This window comes from Seriola aureovittata, chromosome 9 (assembly GCF_021018895.1).
Source record: "Seriola aureovittata isolate HTS-2021-v1 ecotype China chromosome 9, ASM2101889v1, whole genome shotgun sequence".
Lineage (NCBI taxonomy): Eukaryota > Metazoa > Chordata > Actinopteri > Carangiformes > Carangidae > Seriola > Seriola aureovittata.
The window spans coordinates 2,813,230-2,826,667 of NC_079372.1; the positions used below are offsets into that span (position 1 = coordinate 2,813,230).

Sequence of the window (13,438 nt, forward strand, 5' to 3'; positions counted from 1 at the left end):
GATGGATACACACATTCCGCTAGCTTGCTTTCATTTCCTTATGTTCTTTATGTTATCAGAAATAATTGCAAAAATATGCCACACTCTAAAACAAATCCCGTCCCAGATGTTAACCGAACAAAATAAATTACTTTTCAGTCCGCCAGTGAGCTTATATTGCATCTCTTTCTGTGAGTTTCATAAATCAGAGCATGGTCTTGCGCAGCACTAAACAACAACAAAGACAAAGTAAAAGGAAACAAACAAAAGGAAAAACTCAGCCATTACAGCAGGTCAGAAGTGAGGCGATAATTTGGCTTTGTTTGTGCAGAGACAAAAAGCCATCCTGTTCCATCCTCAGCATGGTGTGCCTCAACATAATCTGTGGTCCTTCTCAGCCGGGTGTCTCATTCAGCAGCAGTACAGTGCACAGGCTGAGAGGCTCGTACACCCGTCCACTGTGAATTATGCATGCATGTCATAAGCATCTAATGGACAGGCAAGTCGATGCAGCATGTCAGGGGGAGTAAAGGTCTATATTCAGCTCTGTCAAAACAGGCCAGCTTGTTTATCTCATTTATCTCTAAGGAGAACTGAGCGGTCAGAGCGGTGCATTCCAGGTGAGTCTCAGGAAAACTTTGGCACCGGATGCAAAACGAGAAGAGCAAGACTTTCTGCTCGCAAAGCTGTTCATGCCTGATGCTGATTTCTTGTTATGCACTAGAAGGCAACATCACAAATTGGCTCCCTCATTCCCCATAGTCTGCGCTGCGCATGGCGATTCTCATTCTCTCAACCGATGGCCTAATGACAGTATATTTCAAACAACCATAATGAGCAGATTTTATTGTACAGACCAGCGACAGAATAGACTGGATTTTAATGTTTCCATTTGAATTTGCATAGGAATTGCTGGAATGTGTTGCTATGTCTGAATATCCCCAGTGCGTCTGCGGTTCATTGTAAAAGTTGAAATAATGGGATGAAGTGGCAGCTGACATCAACTCCTGGTGAAATCTGAGGAACCATTTATAAACCCCTGCAGATTACAGCAACTGATGATAGAAACATTAATTTAGTTGTAGCCCTCATCAACAGCAAAAAATATTTATTGAATTTACCGTACGCTTGTAAAAATCTCCTTCTCCAAGTACTTGTGCTTCTGCAGTTGAATTTGTACTTGAGTAGGTACTTTAATAAATCCTTCCACCACACACCAACATTCGAAACACACACATAAATGTACAGTATATAGTGAATAACAGATGCGTTCGTACATGTAAAAAGGCTGAGGCAGATAAAAAAAAAAAGAAAGCAAATTGGGCTTCTATACAAGCCAATTTGCAATTCAAAAAACTTGTGAAGAGGAATCACCAAAAGGCATTTTAATAGAGCACTGTTGTTGACGCTGCTCTTTAGAAAGACCTAGAAAATTCATTGCACTGCAGAAGTGTGTGATTTAAATGGATTGAAATCTTAAACAAACCGAGCATGGCTATGAGCCACTGTGCAAAAAAAGTATGAATTAAACATCGAGGCGCATGAATGCAATAAGCCTCTTGTCTCACTTCCTCCAGCCACTGCCACTCAACCAATTGGACTGTATATGTGTCAGGTAAGAAATCTTAATAGCAACTCTGCCTCACTGTTTGTTCATCAAGTGTGCAGAGAAGTCAGTGTTAGTAAATTTAATTCCTTTGCTTTGTGTTCCTCCAATAATACTGTCAACCATAAGTGATGTGTTAGTTTATTACAAGAGCTGGATAAGAAAACCTGCAGGGGGCATGGTGTTCAAACGGATCACACAAAAGGGTTTGAACAATTAACCACTGTATCAAAGCCAGTCCTAAAATTAATGACAAAAAGCTAATGTTTTGTATATTATATTTTTGGTGTTAATGCATCTGTATTGCTTGGTATAATAGAGATAGCATCCTAATAAATGTAGATTATTGTTGTTCTGTATTATGTTCTGTATAGCAGAAGACCACTGGTTGCCAAGGTAACAGCTAATGGGGCTAAAATAAATAATACACAAGCAAACATCCAGCTGCCATTTACAGTACTTCAACAAGGGGCTGAAGCCAAATCAAGAAAATAACACCTTACCTTTAACCAAAAGGCTTCCGGCACTGCTCGCCACTCCAAACTGGTTTCTGGCCACACACGTGTAGAGTCCAGCGTCCATTTTACTAACATTGGAAATCCGAAGGCTGCCATTATCCAACACTGTAACTCTGTGGGGGGTTAAAAACAGTATTTAGGTATATATATACATGTGTGCCACCATATTCAGCGAGGTGACAGTGCATCAGTATTAGATTAATAAAGCACAGTGCAGCCCTGCTCTTGTGGAAGCCTGCATGGCGGTCATTTTATATTCAAAGGCGCATGAAAATCTATTCTAAATGAGCAAGTCCAGTGTCCCGCAGCATTTAACTTCAGCCTGGAGTTTATCTCAGTGAATTTTAATTGGCTTCTTGCGCTTCAGAGTGACAGAAGGAGAAGCTCAGTGTGAGGAGTTACAGTTTGATTTCTCAGCACTGACTTGATAAGAACAGTGTAAGATCACTGTATGAGAGGAAAGTCTCATTTTCACTTCATTGTGTCTTTTCACAGCAACAATTAAATTCATCCACGACGCACCTAGTTTTTCTTCATTTTGTTCACCTGCTCATATTTAATCCAGATAATCACAGTATTATGTTATTAGTGCTTTTTAACTATGAACCAGAACTGCAACAGTAAATACTGTATGTTTTGTAGGAAACGGAATGGAGACCGGATTATGATTTCTATTAATGTAATGAAGATATTTTGCTAATTTAAGTTCCAAATAGTTGATACTGAACATATCAGTAATGTTTAGATGCTCACAGCACTTGGTTAAAGTTTGGGGAGAGATCGTGGTCTGGTTTTATACAGAAAAAAATCCACAGTGACTTCCAACACAAAAAAACATAATCTTTTCTTAACCTTAACCAAAGCGCGTTTGTTCTCTCAACCTCACCACAGATGGGACTGCAAATCCCAGTCTCTAGTGTGATAGTTGTGTGGTTTGTACACCCACCATCCACCCAAACCACCTCCTGGTGACTCTGCTGTTCTTCAGAAATGCAAGCACTTCATTTTACCCAAAAAAAAAAAAAGAAAAAAGACATGAAAAACAAAAAATGTTGACTCTGAACATAATCCAGCCTTGGGTTCAGGTTTCCTAAAAGACATATTTGCTGGCACCAGTTTAGTCACATAAAAATTTAATTTCTAGAAGAGTTGTTTGTCTGTTATCTTGAGTGCTGGAAGAGTAACATGAGGGCACAAATTTCTAAGATGAAAAACTAAACTAAAGAAATGTTGATGTCCCCTCCAGGAGCACTGAAAAGATTTGTGGGGGATGAGTCCTTAAAAGCATGTCAGTGTCAACAAGGCCTTGAATACTGTGTGTACAGAAAAAAACGCACAAAGAACTTATGAGGAAATATACATAACTCCTTTCATTTTGCCCCATTTTGAGCAAAGTCAAGGATAGAGGATAAAGAAAGAAAAAACGCATTTGAGAGGGAAACTTGTTTGATGAATTGAAATGAAGGACAGGGTCACAGGTGATTGAGGCATACAACGAAAAAACATCTAAGGTTTGATTAATTCTATTTACCATGATGCTAAAAAAGCATTCCTTTACTTAAGTGACAAACTGGCTACACGCTGCACAGAGTACTCAAAGCTGAGAGGGATTTATTCATGTTTTCAGCATGCACACAAAACATTTATTTCATCAACACATTATCAGATATCACCAGTTACTAGCTTGGTATAATGTATCACTAAATAATTCATTTTTAATACCTACTGTTCATGTTTGATCCTTTTGTCTTTCCTGTTAACAAGGCATTCCAGCTGATTCAGACAAAATCTTTTTCTTGTTCTCTCTCCTTTGATCTCAGTAATTACTGGAGGTAATCTATCATAGCCCGTTGAAGACAGTGTGACTGAAGTTTTTGCTTACTTCCTGGATTCTCCTGCTGTTTCACATCACTGAAAAATGTTTCCCAGCACTTTCAGGGGATGCTATTTGCTGTCTTTGACTTAACTTGGTTCTCAAAGTAAATAGTCTGAAATAAATGCAGCTTCAATACAGTGTCAGCAATAAGTTGTAATTTTACATTGACTAACTTCATTTTCTGTGTTAATTCTATTAATTATAACTCAGGTAGTTGTTAATTTGGCTTTCAACCTAATTAGGTTTGTAATCTACATTGTCGTGTTATCTATTAGCTAAAACATATTTTATTTTGGAAATGAAATGGGAAAAATCAAACGAGAATAAATTAAACACCCCCTCCCATCTTTTGCCACTTTTTGGGGTGTCAATTGGACCTGTCGTCACAATTTAATTGTAATCGTTCTGTGATGAGACAAATGTGAAAAAACTTGCTGAAATCCAGGAGATTTAGAAAAGGGAAAGACGATCTTCTGAAGGTTTCCATTAGAGGCAGAACTTCTTAATCCTTGTTAATTAGTAAAGGGATGAACAATGTAATGTAATAACTTCAGAAATTATTCAGACACCTTCACTCTTTGCACACTTTATTAGTTGTAGATGTAATTTTAAATTGATAGAATTATCTAATTTTTTCCCCTTTAGTCTACTATCAATAACCCATGATGATAAAATGTCTGTCATATCTGTTGTGTAACTTTAGAGAAACAAAAGGACAGGCGTCCTGTCTCTATTGTTGGAAAACTGGAGTCAAGAATCTGCTGAGATGTCCCTCAGCAACTCTATCAGCGTCTCTATCAGCTCTGATCTCCCCACAGGGGGCACGCATGAAGATAAAATCCCTACAGGGATCAATAAAATATCACACTGTTAAAAATAAGTTCCCTTGAGTTAACAAGACAGCCACTGCTGGTTGAACTAATAATTAATTTGGCCTGGTTATTACAAAGTTATTACAGACCATTAAGCCTCATGAGCACAGATTAATATTTCATGACGTGAAACAGTTGTTAGACTTAGATTCTGATGCCACGGCTTAACCGACTAAAGGAGGATATTTATGATAATTCCCCTGTGCTGGGATTTCTTCTTTGAAGAGTAATTTGTCAAAGAAAGAAACTAAACACTGGGTAAACATTGAATGCTTGTGGGAGAAATATGTTATTGACATTTCTGATGGATGCAAAGCAGAAAATGCTACAGCTTCACCTCTTTTCCAAATTCAAGCTCCTGTGGAAAATCTATCAACAATTCATTCCCTCAGTCAGAAAGGTCATGCCAATTTGATCAAATTATATCCCACAAATTTTTGATACTGCCTTTCAACCATGGTTGTAGAACAATTTCCTAACCACATTTGAAATGAATTACCCCACTTATAAATGCCATGCCTTGCAAATCCTCACTGGAAGCTCCCATCTTATCTTCTAAACTGCACATGACGGTGTAATGGGGTTGAGCCAGTGTCTCAAAGAAGGACTTGAACACTCCTTTCTAAAAGATCCCTTGAAGGCAGCCAGGACCTCCCAAAATGATCAAAAATGACCTGTATCGCCTTAAAGACTTCAAGAATTCAAATACATTAGCCTTCTTGACAGAGTCCATTCCCCATGGTTATAGGGGTATATTCTCCTAACTGAACTGAGGCCTTCCTTTGTAATGGACTATAACAAAGAGTTATGAATATGAGATGTCACAGGGATAAGACTTGCCATTAAACTGTGCAGTAGCCTATGTCAGGCTTCCTCCTCGCCAACGCTACAAAGCAACAGTTCAGGATAAAGATGTAAGGAGCATTATCTGTCTGAAACACTTTCCCTTCTTTCCTTCTTTCCCTTCTTTCCCTCTCCTCTCAAATGTTGCCCTGGAGCAATTAAGGTATAGGGGAAATTTGTGGGGCACATAAAATCTTGAGCAGTGTGATATAGTAAACAGGCACTTTACCTCAACCTTATTGGTTGGTGTTAAAGTGAGCTACTGGCTGTAATCTAAAAGCCTGCTGTGTCTCTCTCTGGTGTAACAAAAACTAAGAGACTGTAAATGAAAAACATTATTTTAACCACTTAAGTAGGATTGCATAATTAAGTCAGTACATTACTTGGAACTTGCAGTCTTCTCAAGTCGTGCTTAATTAATTCACTAGCGATGCACATTATGTTTTGGCAACACATCCGGGAAGATCTTTCTGTTTTAGAAGCAGGATTATAAATGAATTCACATTACTTGATAAAGCAATATATGTCATTTAGCATAACAGTCTCAAACACAGTGGTTCAATCTAAAGGTAATATTCCTAAGAGCTGTTTCCTATATCCGTTTCACAGTTGCTGGCAGTGGTCAGCTGTGAAATTAAATTAGGGTAAGCCCTTTATCGTGAACCTCATAGCTTCCTTTGTAAGTGCACTGCAACCCTGTTATAAGGCTATCTTGTTATGCAAGCCTGGGATATGAGCTGATGTAGGTATCACCATTTCATGATTTCATTAACTAATCAGATCCTGCCTGTGTTCTTAGTTGATTTGTTCTCCCCTGCTCCAGATCCTTGAAAACATTATCCCTGGAAGATTAGAAGGAATTATGGGTATTTTAGTTGAGCCAGTGGGATGGATTAGTGATATGCCACTGCTGTAATAGCATTGGTAGCCGCCCCATTTCGATATGGAGGAAAGTAAATGCTAACGAGCCAGGACCCGGGGAATAGGTTTGCGAGAGATGCTGCAATAATGTCAAAGCCTAACATCTTGTATGCAGCTCACCCACTTCAGGGCGAGGCTGTAACGTTAAATCTCAAATGGGAAATCTTGCCTTTATGGGCGCGACTGATATTGCACATTGCACTATGGATGCATTTTCCTTTCAGTACTTAAGAGGATGATAAATCTGCAAGCTGAGTCCAACATTTAGCAGGCCTTTGCAACCAATAATCTTGGTGCTGGTTCTGCTGCTCCCCCTCAAATAAAACATCTCTCTCCTGTAACCGTGATGTCTCAGCCTGGTATTATCATCTGTATTAACAAACACCTTAGTTTCCCCAGCATACTGTCTGATAGGGGGAAGGTGAGACATGACTAAATGTGCTGCACTCCCACTGTGGTGAGGATGAATATCCTAGAGGTTGGGTGTGGAAAAAGCTGCTGAGCCAGTTGAACAATTAATCCCATATCAAATGAGAAATCTGAACCCCCACTATGTCACTGCATGTGCCAGCAGGTGTGCTCTTTTTCCTGCTGGCACATCCCTGCAAAAAAAAAAATCAAGATCTTATCAAACGGTGGAAATGCACTATTGAGTCATTTGTGTAGCTCACATATAATGACAGATTTTCCCCTCAGAGCGAAAATTAAAAGTGCAGCAGCACATCAGGGTGTCTTGGTTCTTCCTTATGTAATCTCCATCAACGTTTCAAGGTTGTGAGACCTGCAATAGTGCAATTATCACCAAAACGTATATGTTTCCTGTGACTGCCTGCTTGTGCAGATGAAACAGATAAAGTGTGTGTTCACTTCACTACCAACGGGCTTGTAGTTTAAAGCTGCTTTCTACCATATCTGCATATCTCCCTGTTTGCTATCGCGTGAGAAGAAGCGGTACAAATCCTGACCGGCCAATGATTATGCTGTACATCCTACTGCTAGCTTGACCAGCGTTATTTCTTCAGGGGAGAGGCGTTTCTTTTTCTGGTCTGATTAACATTTATTTTCTTTCTTCTTCTCCTCTGCAGCACACACACGTATTGCATTGATCTGCACTTAACCCGATTTCTAATAAAACAAGGTGTCCAGCTGGTTCCCCTGGTGTCACCACTTCTATCACACAAGAATGTATGTTGTTCAGCAGCTAGTCACTGATCAGTCCTTCTGGGTATTTCATCTGCTTCCGGTGCGTCTCAGTGGTACTCTGGATCATCCTCTGCCTTGCGCTTTAATGACCCTCCAGGCCTTACATGCTGCTAATGAGCTGATGGATCAGCACATCGATCCAAGTGCCGCAGTCTAGGAACGACCAATTACCTTAAGTAAACAGTGCAGAGACCAGCTCTGAGCACAGCCGGGAGAGCAAAGTAAAATGGAGTTCAGTGAAGAAATGTAGATAGCAGGGGGAAAGTGGCGGAGTGCAGAACGTGTTATGCAGTTCAGATTGTATTGTGTCACACTGAGTGTTCTTTGCAGTTTGTCACCATGAATATCAAGTAGGGAAAAATAAAATAAGTCAATGAAAGACTATTCTGCAGGTAAAGCAGACAAACTGAACAACTGTGGTCCCATACACAATGCACTTACTGCTCTACACAAAGAAACCCGGTACCTGTGGCTCTCTCTCAGGGCTTCCTTCCCTTTCCTCCAGGAAATCACGCCACGGGGAGACATCCTGGGCTTGCATTCGATCAGAATGTCGCCACCCTGTCGGGCCAGAGTTTGGGCCTTCAGCAAATTCTGGGAGAAGTCCGGAGCGATGGCTGATGGGGAGAGTGGAGAGAGAGGAATGTAAGTATTCCTGTGAGTGAGACAGCAGCAGAAAAAAAAAAAAGACGGGGAAGTTTAATTTATTGTCAGAGAGACGGAGAGAGAGAGAGAGAGAGAGAGAGAGAGGGGAGCAAAAGGGGTAGAAGCTATTGAGGAAACGACAGTGGAGAAACATCCTAAAGCTTGCAGGTCACTCCATCCATTAGGTAGGTCAGCTCTCTCATCCTTTTCTTTCCTCACCCGTATACACGTGTTTGCACACACACAGGCAGACCCGCATGCTCACATGAATGCAGGGGAACAGACATGGTACATCCTTTTAAAGAAGACGTTTTATTTGAAAGAAAGTGGGTTTTCCAATTCCATGAATTTTCCTTAGAAGGATATTATGCATTAAGAATTAAGCCGTGGGGCTCTGAAGCAAAAACGAGAGAATGTAAAACGAGAGGGAGGCTTTGTTGCTGCTCCTTTAGGCCTTAATTACTAAGGCGCCGTCGTCTGGAGCTGTTTTGTATGCGCACCGACTCAGCAGAAAGCTCTTCAAAGTGAACACACAGCCTGGCGCCAGTGACATGGCTGAGCACCTGCCAACGCATGCCGGTGTGCGTGCATACCCAGCAATACACACAATGAAATGCATGTATTTATACACACAGAGCACCTCACAATTGTTTCTTGACACTAAGTGCGAAATGCCGGCGTCTCCTTCAACAGCAGAATAGATATTTGTCGTACTTGTCTTCTCATAACACATGGGTGGAATTTATATGAACTCTTGGAGGAACTAAAGGAGTTACAGTTTCATTCAAATCTGTTTATCCTCATGTTTTAAATAAATGTAACAAGTACAACAAATACAGCAGGTATGACAAAATATAAACAGATCTTCTTGGCTGTAGGGGGACCGTGTTAAGTAAGGAAGTATTTTTGGCCAGCCATATGATTGCAAATGTCCGTGACTGACTGACTGAATGACTGACTGATGGAGTTACGCCATTGGTCGATTGATGAGTTTGTCCATTGCTCTTTCGAACTGAATTGGTACAAACAGTTTGTATTAGGTGGGCGTTTTACAGCCCGCTGTGATGCCAACGCTGCATCTGTCGCAACATTAAGATACTTTTTTTCAAAAGTACCTAGCGACAAATATAGCAACATTTTGGACAAACCTTGGCTACTCTCCATAGAAGAGAGTCACCAGTGGGGGTAAAGTCAGCCAGAACTGCATTGGATTCGATTAATTAATGAGCCAATCTGAATGTCTAAACCGAGAGTGAGACAGACGAGCCCCTCCTGGCAGATCATCACACGAGCCGATGGGCCTTTTAACTTCATTGTTGCAGAAGAAGCAACATCCCACTTATTCACGAACAGATAAAAAGCTCTATGTTATAAATTCATGGCGTTATTGTAAAGATCAGCTCTACGTGTGATCGAAAACGAGCAGACGAAGAGAATAGCTTGTTCAGTCGGACTGGTCACCAGCTTTATTGGGAATTTGGCTGTATTAAAACACAGTACTTAATATTGTATATAATATTATATAATACATGATATTGTGAGCAAAGAGAACAGGAGAGAACCAAACACATAAAGCTGACACAAGGCAGAACGTAAATACGACGCAATGATGTCAGCTGTTTACAGTGTTTCCACAACAGGTTTCAGATACTGTATGTCCCCGATTCTGCACACTGACCATATGTGGCCCAGAAATGTACTAGGTTTGTGTGTTAGTTTGACAAACAGACATTATCATACATGAAAATTACAATAGCTTAACAAATATTACACTGCCAATAAGAAACTATACATCTATCAAAGGTGTGAACTATTAAATTATTAATCAAAACAAATTGTCAGATTAATCAATAATGAAAGTAATTGTTGTTGTTGCCCGGACTGTAGTGTGTATAGATTTATCAGGTATGGCTGTTTTTCTTTCTCTGGAGTAACTGCAAAAAAAGAAAGAAAAGTGGATTTTTTAGACAAATATTGTTGCAAAATTATCCTTTAATAAAGAGGCGCAGAATACAAAGTGTAGATTCTTTTGTTCCCACTAAAGGGCAGGGAGACTCTCAGATAAGTCCCCTGACTTCTATTAAAGAACAGGACATCATGTTTAGGAGGTGCACATCAGTAAACCCTAAGAAATAGTATCGTAGTGGCCAATATGGTCTCGTGACATGTTGTGGATGAGAAGGATGAGAATTGTTTGTTATGTACAGGCTTTTCATTACCACACTTACTGATCTGTTTCGACATATGTGTTTATATTAGAGTCATCTGTGGCTTTGACGGACTTAATTACTTTATTTTACTAATGCAGCCAAGTGCTGTGAGCGCTTACACAAGGATAGAAAACGTGTGCGGCGAAATTAAGTTTGCATTTGATTTCTACAATAAACCAGACACATAGAAGCTTTACTCTAAGTACATATAAACTCAATTCACAACTCTTCTCTCCCAGATAATTATATTTTCTCAGTCTTTAATGATACCTGCATTTGTCTGACTACTGTTGCCAACTACCTGTCTGCCTTTTAAGCCTGAAGGACCTTGAACATACTAAACTTTTACTTTTAGCCAGCGCGTGTTCTCGTGTCAGTTATATAAACGGTGACATGAAGTTCACCTTCCGTGATTAGATGGCCTCTACAGTTAGAAACTAACTAAAACAACAAACAGACTAAATAAAACTCATTTAATTGTCTTCACATGAGACATAGGAGCTTCACTGCAGCTGAAGATTTTCTGCTGCCAACTATTACAACCAAGCAAAGTGTTGCTCTCCTCTCGCTGCTATTCTCAGTGCACACAGCTGATCTTCCCCAGTCACTTCAACTTTCCCACCTGAGGGCGGACCAGCATCCCGTGTGGTTATTTGATTATAAGAGACAGACTATTGTGCACTTTTAGCAAGAACAGAAAAAAATGTTTTTATGTGCTCAGCTTTAATTTAAATGGATGAATTTACCCTTAAGATCCTGTACAAGTAACAGAGCACTGATTAAAAAAACTGAGCGATAGGGGAAAAAATTGTACAATTATTTCGTTGATCCAATTGGCAAAAGACATTTACTACACATCTCCAGACATATGTAGTGAATGTTCTGCCAATACGACTGTGAGCGTAGGAGATATGGCCTCAAATGTACACCTTTAATTATAGTGCTCGTAGTTATTTTGGCACATTAATCATCTCTCCAAAAAAAAGTGTCTACCATCTAAAAGTGATTAGGAAGATGACATGAGCGCAACTCCACTAAATGAATTCGGAGTCTTGTGTGTTTGGTCTTACCTATGACTCGTAGCTCAGCGTTGGTGAAAATTCGGCCATGCTTGTTCTCCGCCACACACTGGTACATGGCGATGTCAGCCAGACTCAGGCTGCTGATCGTCAGCACTCCATTATTCGTCTGAACTCTGTCCTGCTAAAGACACACACACACACACACACACACACACGCATGCATGCATTTAACACAATGTGACTTGAAATGGAGGCCGCTGTGCTAACCTGACAGAAAACACTAAACAGGTTTAGACAGGGTGAACAGTCAGCAGAAGGTTTTGAGTGGTTGCCCCTGGCATAAAAATAAGACCCAACATCCAATTATGACCTGGGACTGTTGTATGCTCCTTCAAATACTTATGCCCTTGGTTAATGAATATGTGATGAAAGCACTGTTATCAAAATCATACCGTGTCTCTGCTTTTTCCTATTGTTCGTGTTTCTGGACGCCAACGTCCAATATTCACCCTCTTTTTGGCTCTTTGGTCTCCACCAGCTCCTGGAAAAATATCTTTGGCTCCAGCTTGTCACTAACTGTGTGTGTCTGTTGTTGCTGGGAAGGTACAGTGTGTGACAATTCATTGTGGTTGTGTCACCACAGTAACCCCTTTCGCATTACACATGCAGTCGTTTGATCCATTGCTAATTTAGAAAAATATTGATTAGTAGAGCCCAGAGAAAAGTCTGTTGAGCGAGGAAGATAAAATCCTCACAGTGTGCTAAGACATTACAGTAACTGACCGCAGGTTCACATGAACCATTCTGGTCCTAAAAACGCTGTCTAAGACACCTCCCTGGATGATCCTCCAACAAATCTGACATTAATCCCTCAGATGTACTGACACCTGTTTATATAAAACCACTGTTATATAAAAAGAACAAAGAGTACAAGCGTACCAGACTCAGGGTTTGCTGACATATGAGCAAGTTCAAGTTTATTTGTAAAGCACAATATGCAAAAGAAATTCCAAGTGCTCTACAGAGAGATACAATAATAGAGAATAGGTTATAACATTCACAAACAGCCTTCAAACCTCAATTCAGCAGGTAAGATGTTCTACACTTTAGGTGCATAAACACTGGGAGCTCTTTTGGCAGCTTTTGTATAAACTCTTGGAATTGTGAGGAAATGTCTGTCCTGTGACCTGAGAGATCTGGTGGGTAGATAAAATGATAGCATGTCAGATATGTAATCCAGAGCCAGACTATTCACTGCTTTGTAGACCGGGAGAAAAACTTTAAAGTCAATCCCTGTAATGAACAGATAGAAAGCGGGGTTGTTTGAGAATTGGGGTGACGGTGGTCACACTTTTTTGGTCCTACTCAGAATACTGGCAGCTGTGTTTTTGAATGAGCGGAAGCTGTTGGATGGCTTTTATACAGGACGACCAATGAAATGGGTTTTACGATAATCTATTCTGCAGGTGAAAAAAAGCAAGGACAAATCCACAAGCCAGTCATGTGTATAGTTCCTACAAAAACATATCTATCTAAAGACTGGGCATTTTACACTCATGCCAATACAGTGATCAAACCATACACTTTTAGGATGATGATGGTTACAAGAAATTAAATAGTAATTACAGCAGTTTCACACACTTAGCAAACCAGCAATATTAAGACCATTACTATTTTTTATTTTAGCACACTATGTTTCTTTACTTGGCACAGTAGAACGTCTTTACACTGTGTTTGTGTGGT

The 13,438-nt window shown here is 40.1% G+C and overlaps 1 protein-coding gene across 2 annotated transcripts in view; it reads right to left on the bottom strand.

The window, feature by feature from the left end:
- cntn3a.1 (contactin 3a, tandem duplicate 1) overlaps positions 1 to 13,438 on the bottom strand; it is a 71,732-nt gene that overhangs the window by 13,284 nt on the left and 45,010 nt on the right. The window contains exons 10-12 of one of the 2 annotated variants that reach the window (XM_056384075.1): positions 11,744 to 11,873; positions 8,285 to 8,435; positions 2,089 to 2,216 (exon numbers count right to left, since the gene is read on the bottom strand). In XM_056384075.1, coding sequence (XP_056240050.1) covers positions 2,089 to 2,216; positions 8,285 to 8,435; positions 11,744 to 11,873 — 409 coding nt within the window. Of the gene's footprint in view, positions 1 to 2,088; positions 2,217 to 8,284; positions 8,436 to 11,743; positions 11,877 to 13,438 lie in introns of both variants that reach the window. The other variant, XM_056384073.1, reaches the window with a different exon arrangement.